This window comes from Cyprinodon tularosa, unplaced genomic scaffold (genome assembly GCF_016077235.1).
Source record: "Cyprinodon tularosa strain WSP-4 unplaced genomic scaffold, ASM1607723v1 ctg653, whole genome shotgun sequence".
NCBI classification, from domain to species: Eukaryota; Metazoa; Chordata; class Actinopteri; order Cyprinodontiformes; family Cyprinodontidae; genus Cyprinodon; species Cyprinodon tularosa.
Genome location: NW_024039400.1, coordinates 35655 through 58086, shown reverse-complemented (window position 1 = coordinate 58086; position 22432 = coordinate 35655). Strand labels below are relative to the sequence as shown.

General features: G+C 40.6%; 1 protein-coding gene across 5 annotated transcripts in view; it reads right to left on the bottom strand.

Moving 5' to 3' along the window:
• Positions 1-17943, bottom strand: part of LOC119799207 (multiple C2 and transmembrane domain-containing protein 1-like) — a 67376-nt gene extending 49433 nt beyond the window's left edge. For 3 of the 5 annotated variants that reach the window (XM_038309009.1, XM_038309010.1, XM_038309012.1), the window contains exon 1: positions 17354-17943. In XM_038309009.1, coding sequence (XP_038164937.1) covers positions 17354-17827 — 474 coding nt within the window. In that variant the 5' untranslated portion in view covers positions 17828-17943. The remainder of the gene's footprint in view (positions 1-17353) is intronic. The other 2 variants (XM_038309011.1, XM_038309013.1) reach the window with 2 other exon arrangements.
• Positions 17944-22432: the final 4489 nt, after the last annotated feature.

Here is a 22432-nt window from a genome sequence, read left to right as displayed (position 1 = left end):
GTACACTTAAGGGTATGATCACAGAAAACAGGACAACAGCCTCATCAGGTCACACGCGTTTCAGGCCAGCATGTGCAGACAAGGATGTGCTGCTGCTGCCCTTAAAGTCTGAACTTAGGAGGTCAAACTTCAAGTATCTCAAAACTACAGACAGAGACAGAAGCAAAATGATCTGATGAGACCAGACTGAAAATAATTAGAAAACACTTTTAATCCAAATCCATCTGATGAAAACATCAACACCTTTAGATTAAATAAGAAACTTTTTTCTATTATTTGCAGATATTAACAGAAGCGATTTAAATTCACCAAAGAAAAAAAAATCTGACAGCTTAATTATGATATTTTATCTCGTTACTATGAGATCTTTTCTCATAATTACGAGATAAGATCTCATAATCATGAGACAATATGTTATATTTAGAAGATCAGGAAGGACAATCATTGCTGAGCTACGCCACATGAAACGTGAACAATGAGTGGGTTTTCAGATTTAATTTGCTTTTATTTCCTTTTAGGTATGATACACTGGGAAATACTGAGTTTCCTCAATGTGGATGGAATTAGTTTTAGTTTGTCAGCATTGCTTTGAATTGTTTAGGCAAAAAAGCCCACTCGGCTCTGACTCGCTGGAAATCGCATTGTTCCTGCAGGAGCAATTAAACCAGCAAGGGATGCTTTATGTTTATAAATTAATGCATCTAAAACGCTTTCCAGCTGGTGGTGTCCCAAAGAACTGTCCACCGGTACCTTCTCAAAACCCTAGATCCTCAATGACTGCAGCTGAGGCTTCAGGGTCGTTTAAAACAATCAGGTCCCAACTTCATGCAGCATGACATACATATGAAAAACTAAAACCATACAGAATCTGTGGAGCTGTTTGTGGATTTTCACGGATGGTCCTATGGCTACATACTTGCTCCACAAGTTGTAATCCCAGGGTTATAGCTGCGTACTTTGTTGATGAAGTGAAAAACAGGAGCGGAGCTCCAATGCGCATCAGGTCAGACCTCGGTACACTGAACTGTTCAGTGAAACAGAAGCAGATATTATTAAGAAGTGATCATGCAGACCTGTTTTCTGGGAGATGCTTCTTTACTGGCTCAAGTTATAATGACCAAATATATTGATAATATCTCATAATTAGAGATTCTGGTCTCGAGATTATGAGATATGCTGTCAGATTTTTTTTCTTCGTTAAATGCAATACGCTTCCGTAGAGATTTACTAGATCATGTGATATTGGTAAAAAAAATTGAGGAAATAAATGTAGATCTTCCTCAGTGGCGATTCTAGGACGAGAGGTTTGGGGGGCTGAGCACCCAGAGAGCTGTTTGGCCACACAAGATTCATTTCACTGTTTTCTACACATATTTGTGAAACTTGTTCAGTGCGTTTTACTAATGACTGACTCCATCATTCACTAATGCATCACATCTGAGACGTGCACCGAAAACCTAACAAGCAAAGATAAAAGCAGCATTTTATAGAAGGACATCAATATCAGTTTTAATAAAGTGAAGTGTGCAAAAAATTACTTCAATGATATAAGTAACATAATCTACTGAATGAAAGGTTTTTCTTTGCCTGTTTAACAACTCCTGTTTGATCTGCTGCTATTCTGTCTGTTTTCCTACCTGGTTTTTACTGACCTGTTACTACTCGCTCCTCTGCTCCCCCTTCTACGCCTCTCACTCTTTAGAAAGGCAATCATAAAATGGATTGTAAATTCAAATAACTAGAAACTGAAAAAAATTATGACGATTTAGTAATGATTCAGTAATTTAAATATTGATATTGAGTTGTGGTTTTAAAGATAATTAAACAAACCAGTCAGACCCATTAGAGCACCTTGCTGGGGAGCATTTCCCCAACACACCATCGATAGGTGCAGAAATCAGACTGAACGTTTCAGAAAACACCTGAATGCAGCATTTTACTTAAAGTGTACTCGTACTCGTCGTCTCCCGCTTTATCCGGAACTCTAAGCAGAGACTCCCAGACTTCCCTCTCCGCAGACACCTCCTCCAGCTCCGTTGGGGGAAGCCCTAGGCGCTCCCAGGCCAGCCGAGAGACATAGTCTCTCCAGCGTGTCCTGGGTCGTCCCCTGGGCCTCCTCCCGGTGGGACGTGCCTGGAACACTTCCCGAGGGAGGCGTCCAGGGGGCATCCGAAAAAGATGTCCGAGCCACCTCAACTGACTCCTCTCAATGTGGAGGAGAACCGGCTCTACACTGAGCGTCTCCCGAATGACCGAGCTCCTCACCCTATCTCTAAGGGAGAGCCCGGACACCTTGCAGAGAAAGCTCATTTCAGCCGCTTGTATCCGGGATCTCGAACAAGATCCTTAAAGTGTTGGTCAACATTTTAGTTAAGGAGTTCCCTTAGACTGGTTTACTTGTTTGTTTATCATTATTTCTGATGAACTAGAACATCATTGAAATATTTAAATAACCAAATACTGTATATTTTTTACAATGTAACATTTTTTTGTATTTTATTGTAAAAAGTGCATACAGTATTAAAAAAACTACTCATATTTGAGCGGTACTCTGATTCAAATAAAGGCTGCTTCCTCATCCCAAAAAATAGGCTAAAAAATGTCTATGATCTCTACAGCTGATCTCTGAAGGAATCCCAGACATACGATGCTTCTGACAGACTCTGGCTCTGCACTGGTCCTCTTCCAGAACAGTAAGCTTGGAAAAACTCCAGATATCAGATACCCAACTGACTCCACCACGTCTGCGCTCTCATCTCCCCAATCTTTATTTTGATGCTGACACGTTACACAGTTTGAGAATGCCCTGTTTAATTCCAGAGGGGGTATAAAAAATGCTATGCTTATGAGCATAAATTTGAAGGATTTTGCTGGGTTTACAGTGGACTAAAAATAAAAATAAAAAAGACCAACCAGAAACAGCAAAACATAATGTCCAGGAACAGTCAGGGTAAGAATGACTAGTTGCTTTAATAGAAGGCTGCTAAAAGATTTGAGAAAATAACACCCAGGAAATAGTTTCTAGTTTCAGTTCATGGGTTTTAAATTCATTCTATCTAGAATTAGATCAGTGACCTATTTTTGACATGCAAATCTGTATGTGTTACTCAATGAGGTATATTTCTTTTACCAAAAACAAACCTTCACATCTATGACACAAAAAGGGATATCAATTTGGTTCTAATCAAGATTATATATTTTTTTTAAAGGCAAAACAGACAAATTCCAAGTCAAGGTTATAAAACACTTTAAAACTGACTAGAAAGGAACTCTTTATGAAAGCAATTCTTTTCACCTAGCTTGCATAGTGACAGTGAAAAGGAAACGGCTCCATAAACATCTAGAATCATCAAGCAGCACCTGGCTCACTGTGTGCAACAAGTTCAAACTGTACAACAAAACCGCAGAGTTTAAAAGTTCACAGCTCACGATGTATGTTCTCACACTGTGCGGCCTGACGCTCTGATGCGAACTACCTGCTCACTCTGCATGTCTAAAAAGCACTCAGCATCGAGAGATGGCGCTGGTCGGACTCGTCAATCTGGAAGAAGAACTCCCTTGTTTGCACATGAGCAGTGCTTGATGTTCTGGTAAATCGGCTCGTAGTTCTGCTTCAACAGCAGGATTTGCCCACGACAACCGCACAACGGCCGACTGACATTCAAAAATCTTTGGTTTTCTCCCAACCTTATGATTCCTGATCAGGAGGTGTTAGTGAGAGGCTGATCGCCCCTCGTTACCCCCTATATACTACATGACGCAGGACACTAGCTGAAAGTCGGCCCAATCGGAAAAATTCTCACACGACTGGAAAATCGTCCCGAAAAAGGCAAAAAAATCATACATTGTGTGCCTGGCTTAAAGGGAAACACCGTTTTTTTTTACATTGGAATGAATGGTAGCCTGACATTCCCCTTTAAAGCTGCAGTCTGTAACATTGAGAAGAGAGCAGACTTCGACTGAAAATTTGAAGAAAAATCGGTTTCACGCCACTCCCCCACCCTCTCTGCTTCACTCATGCCCCACCTCCAAGCTCCACCCCTCTCACAGCATCTGCGCGGCTACCGTATGAGACCAGAAGGGGGGGGGGGGCGTGTGTGAGCTGTGATTGACACTCCATCAGACGCTCCTCTGGCAGTGATTGGTTGTTTTGACTCGTCCCGAATTATTCTTTCCAGATTGAAATACAGGCAGTAGGCGGTACCAATTGAAGCAGTTTTTTTCACAGGTTACATATCACATGTACTGCTGTCTGGGCATAGGGACAGTTTTAGCCAATATGACAAAAAAGTGATTTTTAAAAACTTACAGACTTCAGCAGATCTGTTTTTTTTTTTGTGTTTTTTTACAGTACTAGTGGCTGTTTTTTTGACAGTAGGCTTACAGGAGAGGGGGAGAGACATGCAGCAAAGGACCACAGGCTGGATTCGAACCCGGGTTGACTGTGTCGAGGACTAAGCCATTAGTCGTGTGCCCTAACCACTAAAGCACGCCCAGCAGTCTAACTGTCTTTTACAATTTTAATGTCTGCAGGTTGTTATGAAGTTTTACTGTTTTCATTAACATTATTTATTAATAACTGCACCCTGAGGTGAAATTCAGTTCATTTCTTATTCTACTTAAGGGAAAGCAACTAGGGGTGGGTATTGCCAAAGAAGTCACAATTCGATTCGAATCACGATTCACATGCCACAATGATACTTCATACTTGAAATATTGTAATGCAACCTGATGCATTTATATATTTTCACTGAACACTGTTACAAAAAATACAGCCCTTACCAGTGGCTGACTGGCTGTTTATGATCTGGATAGTGTCTTCAATTGATGCATAACTGAAAGCAACTGAATTCATACATAGCTGTATTTATTTAAAAAGGAATTTTGGAGGTACTGCCATGAAAACATATACTGGACACAATTACTATTACTGGAGTGGACACACTGACAAAAAGTGCTAAGGATTTATAAAATTTAAAATAACAAAATAAGGATAATCAGTGCTGCTTACATGGCCTCAGTGGTCCTTTACACCAATGAAATGAAAACATTGACACGACATTTCCCCTTTTGCAAATTACATGTGTCATATTAATTTTGTTTTTACGTTCTTTGTTTTTAAAGCCAAAATGCATCCAAACATCGAACTTGAAATGTGATAGAGCCGGGTGAATTTTATCAGCATCCTCCATCTTTCATTTATGGATGACTCGTCGCAGTATCCCGCGGTCAGAAACGTCAACACAACCGCAGGGACATCTACTGGACTGGAATTTGTTTTCCACTTGTGTTTGGCGGATGTGAGCCAACCACTCATTTATATTATTTATTCCTTTTTTTTTATCAAGAATCTATACTTGGCGTCAAAAATCAATACAGTAGATCACAAAAATTAGAATCACAATGTCATGAATGTTGGTCAAATGCATAGAAATGAAAATTTTTTGTTCGTAACTCGGCTACCTGTAAGGCTGGACATCTGGCTCTTAAAATCCAGTGTGTCCTCACCACCAGTAAATGTCAATAACTTGGGTTTTAATTTCAAGCAAGTTATTAATCATTAACGAAAAGAAAAATATTGTCTCTGTTTGTTCGGCTTGTTTACTCAAAATGAAACTGATTCAGCTCTTAGAGACAATCAGTCCCTGTTATAAAAGGAATTAAACTCTGGTGCACTATTATTAAACCTAAACATCTCTATTACACTATTATTATGTTTAATAAACTATGTGAAAACTACAAACTACTGAAACAACACAGGTTACATGAAACAACCTACAGAAGAAGATGAGTGAGTCTTTGATAATATTAATTAATTAACTCAGTTTTTGTGATAAATATCCAATGGATCAGCAGCACAGGTGATGTACAGCATATAGATGTGCAGCAGCAGGAGTTAGGAATGCTTGGAACAATCAGATCTCTGATGTTTACTGGAGCTTAAGGATTAAAGGGCTTCTATGTAAGAGGGAGGATTTGAAATGTTATTTTTGATTTAGCAGGGACATAAAGGAACACTAAACCATGAGACATCGACCCCTCTCTTCATTCTCACCTCAGTTATAAACAGGACAGAGATACCTAAAGTCTTCCTTTTGAGGCAGGAGCTTCCCTTCAATATCTGCTCTCCCTGCTAAGAAGAGGCTTCGCAGCATCCGCTGCAGGTCCAGCAGATTCTGAAACTGTTTTTTTCCCCACCACCATCAGACAGCTGAGCTGTTGAGAAAACTCTAAATCATGTCACAGACTCTGCATCACACTAAGAACACCAAACCAAAAATACTGAATGTTTGCAGCAGATATATTAATGCTCTGAACTTCCATATCAATGCATTTTTGCACAATTTTTTCTCCCACACTGTTGACATTTGATCACTGCTACACTTTATGAAATGGAAATTATAATTTACTGTGTGGATGGCAGTACTAAACAAAATTTTGTTTTCTATACACTTTATGTATACAAAATGACAATAAAAATTGTCTATATCTAAAGTCTAAGTCATCTTTGGAAGGCAAATCACTTGTTTTCTGGTTTTCAGCTATGGATTAGAATTGGATAAGCTGAACTTACTCTCAGCTAGGGCTGCAACAACGAATCGATAAAATCGATAAAAATCGACTTTTAAAAGCGTTGGCAACGAATTTCATCATCGATTAGTCGTGTCGCGCGATTATTGCGTCATCCGCTGCGCCGTCATCACTGCCTCTTGACTGAAAGAGGAAGGAAAAAAAATACGGCAGAGCGAGTCAGCGCCGCAGGTGCAGTGTTGCCAACTCCGCGACTTTTCAGACCCCTCCAGCGACTATTTTTCAAAAAAGCGACTAGCGACAAATCTGGCGACTTTTTTCAGTGTCACTGGTGGCTTTTGGAGACTCTTACGTGAAAGCATGTATCATTCCTACTCTGCCGTGGGGCGCCTCCCCCACCCCAACCGCGTTTTCCCGCAGGAGTCCCTCTCAGTCAGAGCCTCAGCGTCCAGACTGCAAATGAAGCGCACATGCACCGGGATTGACGGCGCAAATTGATCACAATAATTAAAATAGCCTGCGCTTTGTAAAGTGAAAAAAGTGATAACATGCAACTTTTTTCAAAAGAAATTAACATGGCACGGAACCACCATGTTTGTTTGGTTTTAAAGTGGGGAAACGTTACGTTAGTTTCTCAGGTAGCTCATCTGATGCTTTCCTTATCTTGTTAGTAGGTTACAGACAGTGATAAGGTTGGCTACTTATTTTACTTTAAATTTCATTTGAACTAGCTTAAGCAGCGTTTACATTTACTTTATAAATAAATTAACTTGCAAATTATGAGGGCAAGACTTTTAAAGTTTAAATCTGGCAAAGATAAAGTAAAGATGATCCTGCAATTTATAGAAGTAAAGCAGAATAAAATCCAGCAAGATCAGTAATATGTCAATTAATTATATGCCACATTCCCATGTAAATATCTGTCTTTGGAGGATGTGTTTTTTAGCACCCCTAGTTCTCTCATTTTTATTCCAAATACAATTTATAATTTGAATCACAGGGCTATTTTTATCTCTATGGTTCAGTATTTTCTCAAGTAGCAACTTTAACTGCTGTACTTTCCTGTCTTAAAAGGCAGAACTCTTCTAGTCTAAAAAAAACTCATTTGTTGAAATGGGGGGGCCTATTGTTTGAACCCCTTAGAGGCTTTTAAAAACAAAAATGTCTTTTTTTGCGCTTTATGAAACAAAGTACCCTATATTTTGTGGATGTACATCTACATTTCTCATGTAAGTTTGCGTAGTTTTAACACAAACATTTATTTTTCATATTGCACCAGTACAGTTAATGAGCAACCTGTACTTGTGTGCTTGTTTGTTCTGATTTTTAAAATAATCGTTAGTTGCAGCCCTACTCTCAGCTGTAGACCTTGCTTAGAGGGGGAGAGCAGAACAAGGTAATCAACAAAAAGCAGAGAAGAAATCTGCTACTCCCCAAACTAGATCCAATCTGGTGCTGGGCTCTACCTACAAATCTGGTCTATAAAGGTTATGAACAGGATCAGTGACAGAGGGCAGGCCTACAGGGGTCAAACATGCAACAAGAACAATTCTGACTTAAGGGGAACAGTCTAAGGCTTTTTCCAGATCCATAAAGCATAGATGGACTAATTCGGCAAACAGTGCCGGCCCGAGCCTCTTGGGGGCCCTAAGCAGAATTTGATTTGATATGAGCCGTGCTGCCATCAACACCTTTGTTTATAGATGTTGGAGATCGGCCTGTTTTTCAGTGTATTCCTGTTTCTCTGACTGTGACTGGCTGGATGCGCTCTCCTAATCATGGAAGCTTGCTTGGAGTTCATCTGCTTGGCTTTGTGTTTCCTGGACAGAACGCCTTTTTTTGCTGCTTTTTGTATCTCTGCTTCTGTCTCCTTGAACCCCAGTCGGCCTCAGCAGATGGCCGCTCACACTGAGCCTGGTTCTGCTGGGGGTTTCTTCCTGTTGGAGTTTTTCCTCTCCACTGTCGCTACAGGCATGCTTGGTGTGAGGGATTGCATTTGAGTCAATGAGTCGATGCAATCAACTGGTTTTTCTTAGATGGAAAACTTTGAATCAATCTGACTGGATAATCTGGTGAACTGTAAAGTGCCTGAGATGACATTTGTTTTGAATGGGGCTATAGAAATAAACTGAATTGGATAGATTTGGGTTTCCCCCTCCAACCACTCAGAATATGCTAGAACATTATTGACACAAATGTCAAACTATAATGTTATAGCGAATATTATAAACGAATACAGTGATGTAATCTTGTAAATAAAACCAAAATATACAAACATTAATATAATCAAAAACAGAATGTTATAAACAAAGATACTTAAATAAAGAAAGCAAAGAACAGCAAGGGTTCAATAATGACCTCAAAAATCTTCCTTTCTAGCTTTTCTGGAGGTAAAGTCATTGACAACATCATTGTATTGTATCGCATGGCCAACTAGGCCAAAAAGAAAATAAAAAAGGGGGGGCCTAGTGGTTAGAGCAAAGAGCTTAGAATCCTGAGGTCGTGAGATCGAAACCCACTCCCACAGACTGCCACTCTAAGCAAAGATCCCTATCCCACACTGCTCCCTGGGCAGCCCCCGATTGCAGCCCACTACTCCCTAAGGGGATGGGTTAAATGCAGAGTGTATTTTGTTGCGCTGTACTTATGACAGTGTAATAACAATAAAAAATGCTGGAAAATGTTGTTATCAATACTAATAACTGCAAGTCCACTCAGTCTTTCCTGGGCCATTGATGATATCAAGTATGTTTTTGAGTATTTCAGCTTTGAAGCTCCTCTGCTGAGGCAACTATCACAGACAGAGTGCAGGCTAGCTCCTGAGAGCTACCCAAAACACACACATCTCATTTTGTTAAAGGTATGTGAGAAGCTCAAAGGCAGTCGTCATAGTTTGGTCAATAGCCCGGCTCAATTGTTTTTTGCCCCCCCCCCCCCCCCCCCCCCTTCTTTGGGCCCCCTGGTGGACCATGAGCCCAAACTGAAAGCAACATCCACATACATTTTCTTACATTTTGATAAAAATGCTCATCTCTGCTGCCTTCGCTTTATGATACTTTCTAATCTACTTTCTTTCCTACCTCCTATAATGAAGAATTTATGGATTTGATGCTGTGATCATGATCGGCAAATACAGATTTTTGTGACTGATGATCGGTGCTCGACTCCTAAAATCCTTATCTAGTAACTATCCTTTCCAGGCTTTAGAATATTTTATACCCTGTTGAGAGTTTGAGGTGATTGCGTTTATATTATTCAACTTCTTGACTCTCTTGGAAATGCAAAATATAAACATGCACTTGTATAATTAACTATTAAACTCAGCTGCACATTTCAAGTATACTGTTTTTAATGAATTCAAAGTTTTTCCTTTAGGCTCTAATTCTTACTGTGTATTCCCATATTCTTACTTTCTGTCTTTTTTATTTTCCAGTGAATCTGCATGTTTCACCTTGCCCTGGATCAGTCCAGTCCCATCACCATGAGCACTGAGGAATATATACATGAAAGTATATGTATTATTTGTTTAGTGTCTAGATAATAAACTAACAATTATGGAAACAACAACTGCAAATATATGCATAGACTATTGCTGAATAAATTATCATACAGTTCTTTAAGTATGCAAGATTATTGTTAAGACTTTATTGTTTAAAACTCTATTCATTTCTGTATGTTTTGTAATTTAGATTTACAGTATTTGGATAACTCTTAGTTTCACCAGCAAAGACAGTGTGAGCTTACTGATTAAGTCAGTTTTATAGGAAAGAATGTGAGGCTAAATTACATACGATGGCTGAGCTCTATGGGGAGAACTGAGATTAAAGGCTAAGTAGAACAAGCCTCAGTTGTTGATCTGGTCATCTTATAGGAGAAGTCAGTCAGTCAGCAGGGAATGATCAATGGGTCATTATTCATACCTAAATCTAATACGTTCTAGGGGTGGAACGGTTCACGAAATCCACGGTTCGTTTCGGTTTACGGTTTCGTGGTCACGATTTACGGTTAAGAATATGTTGATTGTTAGGAAAATCTATTATGTCTTGTATAGTCAGGTTAAAACTGAAAGAAAAAAGCAGTTTGACATTTGATACATCATTGTGACAGTCTTAGGTTAAAAGTAGGTGAGATTCTGGCATTGCAGGAGAGGAGACAGTGCTAGTTCCAACATGTGCTTCATTTATTTGGCAAACCATTTGCCAACTGTCTCACTGGAATGATGTCTCCGCAGGTGAGCTGACATGTTGGTCATGTTGCTGTTAGCATAAACAACACGTGTTGCACAATGCTTGCACACTGTTGCACTTTTATCCACAACTTTCTTTCCACCATCATTGTAGGTCACTCTAAATGCAAAGTGGTCCCATACAGCAGACCTATAAAGTGCTGCTGGCGCGTCTTCCAACTCCTGTTCTTTCCCACTCGCCATACCCAATTCTCCCCAACAACTGATTTTTTTCTGCTACACCTGGTTACGCTGCCTCGCTTCTTCTTCTTGGTTACTACTGGTGGTTGGCTTTGGTCACAGTACCGCCACCTTCTGCTCTGCAGTATACACGCTTCACCTATGAGAAAAAGGAGCAGCGCATGAACCGAACGCAACACACGCGAACCGAACCGAGACAGTCGAACCGAACGGTTCGAACAGTTTTCATAAACCGTTCCATCCATAATACGTTCGCTGTGATTTAATCAATTTAGCATTGATCTTAAAAAAAATTTTAATTATAATTTTCATCACAATCACCGAGTCTGGGAGTGGCCATTTTTGCCCAAATATAGTAGGCCTACTGTACGTCCTCCCTCCTGACATCTTCCAGCAGAGCAGTGACGTCATGGTGCGGTAAGCCTAGCGTCATTCTCCCCGCTTTAAAAGCAAAATCAAAGGGCACTACTAGACACATCTGCAATCAGCAACAATTATTGCACATTTCCAGAGGACTTAACCATTGAAATTCACCAGAGCTATAGTTAATAGTTGTAATACATCAGGTAAAAGTGAAAAAGAATATTAGTTATTTCACCTTTCCGATTCCTGATCCTCCACGAACAGGTTGGTCGTTGGATTGGCAACTTGAAGAGGGAGGATTTGCCATTGAACTTCTGGCCAGAGAAAAAACACGTAATAGTAGCCAACATTTGGAAGAAGAATGTTTTCAGGATGACTTGGATAATAGCGTTGTGACAAACACCAGATGCAGCACTGGGACTTGATCAACAGCCAATACCGCACCACGAAAACACTTATCATTTATTGAACAGTATGTAATAATTTCATATTTAAAGTTCTTTAAGGAAACGTTTTCCAGCTCAGCTTTACACCAACCTCTCAGCGTTCTAAGGATTAATGGATGTTTTACCAGATTCTCCTGCTGTTACCAAATTGCAGAGATAATCAATATTCTGACAAAGCAGGTCTAAAAAACATTATGGAAAACATCTAAAGAAACTTTCTTCCCAACAATAGGAGCCCACCGTGCCTGAGAAGGTTGAAGCAACATTTCACCATCCCACTCATTCCACACATTTTTCTTTTTTTCCCACATGTGACAAGGCCTCCAGCCTTCCCCTTTGCTCAGAACTGAAGAAATCATCCTTCTACAAACGGCTGTTGTTGCTTTAAAAATGCTTAAAAAGTTTTAAACAAGGATTTTCAAACAAAACATTTTCAGTGACATGCTCTGATGTTGAGTTGGATCTAATGTCAGGCCTGATTCCAAAACAAACTTCCTCCTGTTCTTTAAAGTTGTGGTAGAAAGCTGAGCGGTTTGTTAAAACTCAGGAACAAGTCACAGCTTAACATGGTAAACATGTTTAAAACGTGTATAAAGAGGTCATTGCAGCAGGCTTTCGCACGTGAACTCTCAGCAGTGTAGAGAATTCGTTGCTAGCTCTTTCTCACCAAGCTTCGGGAATAGATAATGGCTCTGTAAACCTGTCTCCACATTTTATTGCAACCCATTCCCTGGACTGATCCTGAACTGATCCATGCAATTATCCTTTAACTGATCCCAGGACTGATCCTTGGACTGATCCTTAAGCTGATCATTGGACTGATCCTTGGACTGAGCCTGGACTGATCCATACAATTATCCTTTAACTGATCCCAGGACTGATCCTTGGACTGATCCTTAGGCTGATCATTGGACTGATTCTTGGACTGAGCCTGGACTGATCCCTGCAATTATCCTTTAACTGACCCCAGGACTGATCCCTGGACTGATCCTTGGGCTGATCATTGGACTGATCTTCAGACTGATCACAGGACTAATTTACTGGACCCAATCTATACTCTAGTTGTCAATAACATCCTCCCTAATCTCTGCTAAGACCAATTTTATTACCTTAATCTTACCCAGGTGACCTTTGGGGGTTGTTAAGATGACCAGATCAAAAACTTTAACTATATTTGGGCAAAAATCGCCGCTCTCAGACTTGGTATCGTGAAGAATTTTTTTTTTATGATTAATGTTAATTAATTAAGTCAACGCAAACAAATTAGTTCTAGGTATGACCCATTGATCATTCCTTGCTGACTGACTTCTCCTTTAAGATGACCAGATTAACAACTTTGAGGCTCATTCTTCTAAGCCTTTAATCTCAGTTCTCCCCATAGAGCTCAGCCATCGTATGTAATTTACCCTCACATTCTTTCCTTTAAAACTGACTTAATCAGTAAGCTCACACTGTCTTTGCTAGTGAAACTAAGAGTTATCCAAATACTGTGAATCTAAATCACTAAAGATACAGAAATGAACTGAGTTTTAATCAATAAAGTCTTAACAATAAGCTTGCATACTTGAAGAACTGTATGATAATTAATTCAGCAATAGTCTATGCATATATTTGCAGTCGTTTCCATCATGGTTAGTTTAATATCTAGAGACTGAGTAGAACAAGACATATGCTTTCATGTCCCACAGTGAGGAATTTCAGGTATATTCGTATCCAGGGTTGGACAAGTTGAGACATGCAGATTCACTGGAAAATGAAAAGACGGAAAGAAAGAATATGGGAGTGCACAGCACAAGCAGAAATTAGGCATAAGGAAACACTTTGAATTAATTAAAAACAGCATACTCAGTTTTAAAGACATGTGCAGCTGAGTATGACAGTTATAAAATTATAAAGGCTCATGATTATTTTTTAGCATTTACAAGAGAGTCGAGAGGCTGAATAATATCAAAACAATCCCCTCAAAAATATTCTCAAGCCTAGACCGGATAGTTACTAGATGAGGATTTTAGGGGCCGAGCACCGATCATCAGTTACAAAAATCTGTATCTGCCGATTGCCGATCATGATCACAGCATCAAATCAATAAATTCTTCATTATAGGACATAGGAATGAAAGTAGATTAGAAAGTATCATAAAGCGAAGGCAGCAGAGATGAGCATTTTTAATCAAAATGTAAGATAGAGAAAATAATGTTAATAAAGGATGAAGTAGGGAATGTTATTAAGAGGTTTGTGGGATATTTTAGAGAAAGCGGTTTTATTTTAGCCCTACAAGGACTGTTTTGTCGTCCTACCTCCAGCACTTTTCTTGACCAATGTGTTCTTGGAAAAGAGATTTTTGTTCTCAGCAAGTTTCTTCCATGTTAATCAAATGAAATGGACTTCCCTAGGGTTATAATCTGGTCATATGGCTCTGCAACTGTCACTATGCAGTTAACCTCTTAAAGCCTTAACAACTAATAACAAAGAATGAATGTAAATTACACCTCTAATATATTTACCAATATAGACATGTTACACATTGTTGGAAAGCTTAGATTATCCATAATTCAACCACCAAGTTCGTTTTATAAACACAGCGAGCACCAAAGCACAATTAACACAGATATAGCAGCATGTCAAAATGTAAACAGGACAAAGCAATACAACATTCAAGCATGTGTTTATTACTGCTGTTACTGCTTGGGCAGTGTTTTACTCACCCAATTTTCATGTATATATTCAGAAACTAGACAGTGTTCGCTTTCAAATAACGTATCACACATGTAATTTGGACGTACAGTTCCTAAGTTATTTCCTTTTCTGTTTGGGCTTGCAAAATAGGCGAGAATTTCCCAAAATGTGTCATGATCTCGGCGCTGATGGTTTGGTTTTTTCCTTTGCTCCTTGCTTTCCTGTCTAATTGGTTCTGCGGCTGATTATTGCCGATCATTTCCACCTGGTTCCTCTACTATTTAAGTTGTGTGTTTGCCTCCCATCAGCGCCGGGTTATTCTTGTGTTTTTGAGATACGTTCCCCAGCAGTCTGTAGTCTGCCTGTTTCCCTGATATTGACCAGTTTCTGCCCTGAGGATTTCGAGTTTTTTGCCTTGCCCCTGTCTGCTCTGTTTGTCCTGTCTGATCCTGGATTCCACCGGCTTCTGAACCTGGAACTGTCGTCTGACTTCGGCCTTGGATTTCCCCTCTGGACTCTGTTGCTGCTCGGCGTCTGCTGCGCGCTCTCTAGGAACTCTGGGGGCGTCTCCCGCCGCACCTGCGGTCAAACCTCAGCAAACGGACTGAACTTTGAATCAGGTCAGTGACTTTGCTCCAAATCGTGTTAAGCTCCATATCCAGTCACTGATCTGTATTCTCCCATTTCTGCAGAGAGCCGCCCCGCAGCAGACGAGCAGCCCCGCGCACCTGTTTTTGCTAAATAAACGCTTTGAACTTTTCCACTGCCTGTCTCGCCTCGAATTCTGGGTCCTACATTCTGAGATCATTACAGAATGAGGTGGATGTTAAGAGGTTTTAGGAGAGTGGGTAACTTAGAATTTCCACAGAGTACAGATTTCTGATCTATCAGAATGAGATCGATGATCACTGATGTGATGGTGGAACTGGTCCAATGGACTTTCTGTAGAAACTGAAACGTCCTTCTTACCAGCATCCTTAGGGGATGGAGGGGAAGTGAGGAGGAGCTGAAAGAATCATCGAACTGTCCTGAAACTTATTCCACTCCTTCTTCCCTTTTTCAGTAGATCATTGATCAAGTTATAAGCTTTCATAAGCTCCCACCTACAGAGAATCACTACAAGCAAAACCAAAGCAACCACACAGCTATCCAGCTTGAACTGTTATGGTGTCAAACTTCTTCTAATTTATGCATTTTTATGATTGCATTTATTGCAGAAGTGTACATGTTATGAGTTTTATCACTTTTTTAAATTCTATCTAATAGGGCTGTAAATAATAATCGTTTTCTATCGATGCATCGATCCAACTGCCGACGATCTGATGCATCGACACGTCCGCAAGAATATCGATTCATGTTTTTTTTTTTTTCTTCTGGTCTATTCTTATCCATTTGCTGCTGGACATAATTCTGACTCCTATGCTCCGGTGGTTCTAAACCTATTTTGCCCTCCTACCTCGCTTCCTTTATCCACTACCCTATTTCCGCTCGTAGTATTTTTTGGATACAAGGCCTTTCAGAAACTATAATGCAGAGGCATTATTATTTTTCAATGAATGAGGTTTTCATAGGCCTAGGTGGAGTACGACTTTTCTACTTCTGTTATTTGCTGTTGTTTCTAGAATAAAGTGCATAACGATATTACAGCTTTCAATGATTTATTTTAAATTTGAAACATTGTCTAGCCTGTAAGGTAAAAATAAATAAATCAACTTATTAATCGAATCGTGGTGTATTCGTGAGTATCGAAAAGAATCGAATCATTGGGTCATGAAATTGATACTGAATCGAATCGCCATGATAGGTGAGATTTACACCCCGACTATCTACATTGGATGGTCTTCAAACAGTCAAATGCCCTGAGCCATGTAGTTTACAAAGAAACACAACCTGATGCTGGAATTGCTGATCAGTAAATCCCTTTTGGACTTGTTAGACAATAGTAGATCAGTTCATTGGTTTGTTTTTCTGATAAATGAATAAATCAATCAGGAAACTCAGTTTCTTATTGATCTCAAAGACTGAACTTTCGTTTGATCAATAAAAATAAAAAATATGTTTTGCTTTCCTACTTCATGGAAACGTGTTTTCAATTCAATTTAGTTTATTTCTATAGCTCCAACAACACATCATTCCGTAAAAGTTCGAAAAAATATCCACTGGACTTGGTTTCCAAGATTTGAAGACGTTTCGCCACCTCTCTAGTTTCCATGAAGTAGGAAAGCAAAACATTTTTTTTTTTTATTGATCAAAAGAAAGTTCAGTCTTTGAGAACAATAAGAAACTGAGTTTCGTGATTGATTTATTTATTTATCAGAAAAACAAACCAATGAACTGTCCAGTGAATATTTTTTGAACTTTTACGGCATGACTATGACCTGGATGACTGAGAATCTTCATCAGCAACATGTCATTTCAAGGCACTTTACAGTTCACCAGATCATCCAGTCAGATTGATTCAAAGTTTTCTATCTAAGGAAAACCAGTTGATTGCATCGACTCATTGACTAAAAGGCAATCCCTCACACTAAGCATGCTTGTAGCAACAGTGGAGAGGAAAAACTCCCTTTTAACAGGAAGAAACCTGCAGCAGAAGCACTTCTGTTTTATTGTTGAGATAAGTGAATAAATAAATCAGGAAACTGAGTTTCGTATTGATCTGACAGACTGAGCTTTGGGTTGATGAATAAAAAAATCAAATAAAGCCATCAGCCTTCCACTTTAAAAGGACTTGACTTTGTGTTTTTATTAGTTAGGGTGGCCAGGCTGTTTTATTAGATTGTGGTGTTTAACACCAAGATCTTCCTACTTCCTGGAAACACATCCTTCCCCTTTGACATTTAAAAACATCCATCAAAGCTTCCATTAATCCCGCGGTCTGCAGACCGAACCGAACCGAACCAGGACTCACCGCCTGCACCTCCTCCCTCCCCTCCAGATGTGTTTCCTCCGCTGTGGCTCCTTCCTCCGCGCGGCTGCCGCTCGGAGGCTCCGCCAGCCTCTCTAGGCACGCAGAGCCCAGCGAGGAGCTCTTATGGTGGGACTGAACCAGCTGAGCCACCGTGGGTTTAGACGCGCCCGTGGACCTGCGCTTGATGGAAGAGTGCATCTTCTCCCGGCCGAGGAGGGATCCGCTCCCGGCCGCTCTGCCGCTGATCGGAACCTCCTGAGAGGAGAAGAGCAGGTCGGGCTGAGAGGAGGAGATGACCCGGTCCAAAGCCACGGTCTCCTTCCGCCTTGTTTTCTTAAACATCCAAATGCTCCGTTTGCTCTGATCGTCCGGCTCTCTGCCGCTCAGTTTGGGACTCAGCAGAGGCTTTGCTTTTGCCTGAAACTGTTTCCACACCGAGCAGCTCTCATTCTCATCCGCTTCGCTTCCTTCCATCCCTCTGCTCAGAGACAGACTTACGCAACCTGAGAAAAAAAAACACGACACCAAAACCCGCACTACTCTGAAATACGGATGTGCAGGCTGGACATGTTCATCTGCACATCTGGCAGGAAGCCCCCCCCATCACCATCACCGCAGTGGGAGGGCACACAGAGCCTCTAAAATCAATCACAGATGCGTTTCCAGCAATGCCTTGGATCCTGCGCGTTCTGTTGGACCACAAGGCCACCATAGTTATAATAATCAGGGGGGGGGGGGGGGGGGGGGGGTGGGTTACCATTAGGCAATACAAGGCAGGTGCCTAGGGCCCCATGTTCCAGGGGGCCCCATAAAACTCTGGATACCTGTATAGTTAATACAACTATTCCTAATTTTTGCACATAAATTAAGTTTTTGATAAAAATCCTTTTGATAAAATGCCATCAGAAGATTTATAATATAAAATGTGTCTCAGAACCCCGCGACCACACCAGCCCCCCCCCCCCCACCCTCCAGCGTCCACCATTTTGGATCAGTCCATTTACGCACAATGTATGACGAAACCGCAGGGTTTACAGCTCACGATGTTTGTTCTCTCACTGTGCGACCAGACGCTCTGATGCGATCTACCTGCTCACACCGTACATCTATAAACCAGGTGGGACTCAGCTCCGCAGTGAGATGGCGCTACTCGGAATCGTCTATCCAAAAGCCAAACGAGTAGAAAAGGACAAAGAAGCTCTGTAGAGTGAAACGCGCTGCCTTGGTAATTTGTGCAATATTGTGCTGAAAGCCCTAAAAAGAAAAGGCGACGACGTATTTGGACAAATACATGACTGAGCAAACGCGGCTACTACGGTCTGTTAGTTTTACAGAAAGAACTCCATTTCATTCTCACCTCCACATCTCAGAAGAAGAAGAATCCTTGTTTGCGCACTGAGCGATTTGCCCACGACCACCTTCAGCCGACTGAATATCAAACATGATTTTCAACAGATTCCTGATCGGGAGGTGGTCGTGAGAGGCTGATCGCCCCTCGTTACCTCCTGTTCTCTGCTCGACGCACGACTAAAATATTCTTTCTGTCATGATTTGTGGAAATTAAGGTCCAGAGAGAAGCATCATCTCCTGGTCAGACCCTCTAATTCAGTGAAAGTAAAAAAAAATATGCAAGAGGGGGTCACTCCAATGGCTTGTAGTTGGAGGAGATTTTGTTGGGGCTGCCATTGGCATTTGACTGGAAAGATCCATTTGAATGGCTGCTACTGTAGCTACACCTTCCTATTATGGGTATTATATTATATAAGTTATGGGTAATTTTAGAAATATATTATAGGCTTCCAAAAAATGGCCAGAAAAAATTGAGGCTGTGGGCAGTATGGGGGGGGGGGGGGGGGGGGGGGGTTTCATGGGAGCTCATAACAAAAGAGTAAGAAATAATTCAAAATTTAAAAAAACATGGAAAGAGCACATTGGCTGAAGGTTTAAAGGAGAAGTCGGGTCACATTCAGAATTCAAACACATGAAAGTACTTTAAATATGAAATTATTACATACTGTTAAATAAATGATAAGTGTTTTTAATTAAAAGTAATTTTTATTTGAATGTGCTTTACTGGAGGCATCGATGTCTGTGAAAGAACACTACTGCCACCTACCGGTTTGTAAAATCACGGTGCGGTATCGGCTGTTGATCAAGTCCCAGTGCTGTATCTTGTGTTTGTCACAACGCGCTTATTATCCAAGTCATCTTGAAAACATTCTTCTTCCAAATGTTCTTCTTCGAAACCGTCCATGGAGGATCAGGAAACGTAAAGGTGAAATAACTAATGTTTTTTTTCAATTTTACCCGATGTATTCCAACATCCAACTGCCATGCACGTGGGCATTGTCAGTTTCACTATAGCTCTGGTGAATTTCAATGTTAAAGTCCTCTGGAAATCTTCAATAATTGTTGTTGATTGCAGATGTGTCCAGTAGTTCCCATTGATTTTGCTTCTAAGGTGGGGAGAATGGCGCTAGGCTTACACTGAAAAAATAATGCTATTGCGTTTGGCATTTACTTAATCATATTCAGCTACTTTAACACACTTGTTTTCTGTCCTACCCTGCTAACATGAAACAATTGTGTTAAAGTAACTAAATATGATTAAGTAAATGCCGAAAACATTGGCATCATTTTTTGAGTGTACCGTACCGTGACATTACTGCCAGAAGACGTCTGGAGTAAGGTGTTACTATATTTGGTAAAAAAAATGGCCGCTCCCAGACTCAGTGATCAAAAGGAAAATGATTGTTTTTACTTTTTCAGTGGTTCATGCTAAACGGAACATAAATGCAGTATAAAATAGATACGGTGATATTCAACATTTTTGAACACAAGCAACCTCCATCAAAGAATCAGTGAATATTAGAGTTCAGGTGATTATTGCTGTCAGAAAGAAGCTGTTTTTCAGACTGTCTGTTTTAAATCTGTTGCTCCTGCAGCGCCTCCCTGAGGGCAGCAGGTCAAACAGGTTGAGGCCAGGTGGGAGCTGTCCTTGGTGATGAATTAGCTCTAATGAGGCAGTGGCAGTGTAAATGTCCACCAGAGAGGGACGAGGGCAGACGACCATCCGCTGGGCTGCCTTGGCTTACTTGTACATCACTTGGATCCGACTCCAAACCAACAACATGGTGCAGGGTTTTGAAGATCAATAAATATCATTAGAATATTGTCTTTTGCCTAGTTTGAACAGTGGTTCCCTTAGGAAGGCATAATCTGTGAAAATAACCCATAAAGCAGAGGTTTTAGCTCTTTTATATTTATCTAATAGGAATTGTTAGGTGTGTAAATAAGGGGTGGATTATCAAATTATGTAACGTTGATACATTTCAAACCAAACGAGACGCTTAAACAGAGACTAGTGCATCCTAAGGACAAAACCCCCAGACCACATATAAGCGTATAGAATGGTGTCTGCAGTTCAATGCAGTGAGGAATGCTCTGATCTTCATACTGGAGGAACCAAACAACCTCTCCACAGACGCATGGCCCAGCACAGAAGAGCGGCATCCTCTGGACAAGACTCTGCGGTACATCTACACCTTATGGATGAAAGACATTCTGTGGAGGAACAGAATGCTCACATTTTGGACAAAGAAGAAAGGTGGTTTGAGAGAGTTAAGAAAGAAAAAACAACCTTAAACAGAAGGGGTTAAATCAGGTTTCAGCTTTCAAAAACCTACAATGCAGCAATAGAGTTAATCCCTTCCTGCTATCATCCCCAACCCCTTTACAGCGGGAAACAAGACCTCGCCTGTTCAGCCAGACCAACAATTCCCTTTAACGGCCCTCCTTTCAGAGACATAGACAGGTATGTGGCATTGCAGGCCAACAAAGAACCCAAATGACCCCCATTCCAAAGGGGTGGACCCATTAGTCCGTTTCAATTTGCATTTTTTCTAAAAGAAAACAAGGCTTTGTTGGGCTACTGTATAAAGCCTTGAACTCAACGGTATTTCTGACATTTGAATTGAAAAAGCTTCCTCGATGAGAAACGTCTTCAAACCTGGAAACAAAGTCCAGTGGATTGTTTTTTTTTACTTTTTTGGAATGTAAAGTTGAGAACTTTTTCGATTACAGACAGAATTTACAGGATTTTTTTTTACATCACACTTTTAAAAAAACATATGAAACTCCTGTGACAATTTTCTCATCTTTTTATTACAATCACAAAATAAAAACAGTGAAGATTCAATTTTTTTTTACATCCAATCGCACTGAAAAACAAAACAAAACAGAATAAATGTACAAAAAGAAGTCTTGCAGTCCTGAGTGCTGGAAACCTCTCCTGTTGTCAGGAAGTTCAGTAAACACATTTAAAAGCTGATTTTATTCCCTTTACACATTGGGTAGATTTAATTTGACATGATCAAAGTTGGAAAAATTTAACTTTTGCTGCTGGACGCGCCACATCAACCAATCAGAGAAGCTGATCTGGGAGCTGGCAGGAAGACAGACACAGCGCTGCTGATGCAGAGCGCTATGATCACTCCACTGAAACAGTTTATTAACGCCTAAATTAACTTAAAATGGCAAAATGATGGCAAAACATGTTCGCTTTAATTATCCTGGTGCCTACAGTTTGGATTACGTACATGAAAAACGCCTTCCAGCCGCCGCTGCAAACGCGAAGAGGCAACCGGGCCAGAGGCTGCTGTTGAAAGGGATTCCTAGTGACAGCGCACCGCCGGTATGTGGTGCTCTGAGAGGCTCCGATTGGCAGAAATAATATCTGAAGGGCAGGGTGGCAATCTGGATGAACTGACTGCACAGATGAAGTTTTCAGGCGGACTTTCTCACTTAAAAACATTAAAACTACTGTTTACCCACTGATCACAGCACATACAGCTGCCATTGTTACAGGCAAATAGATGAGGGGTTGCTCCTCCCAACGCACATCACACCCACTTTTTCCACCACGCAGCTAGAGCAGCAGAGATGCTTCAAGAAATGAAGCAGCACGTGTGTTTTTTTGCTCTTGCTGCTTTAGGTGTGAACAACTTGTTTTTTATGTTACTTGTTCAATTCAGTTCAGTTCAGCACCAATTCACAACACATGCCATCTCAAGGAACCAA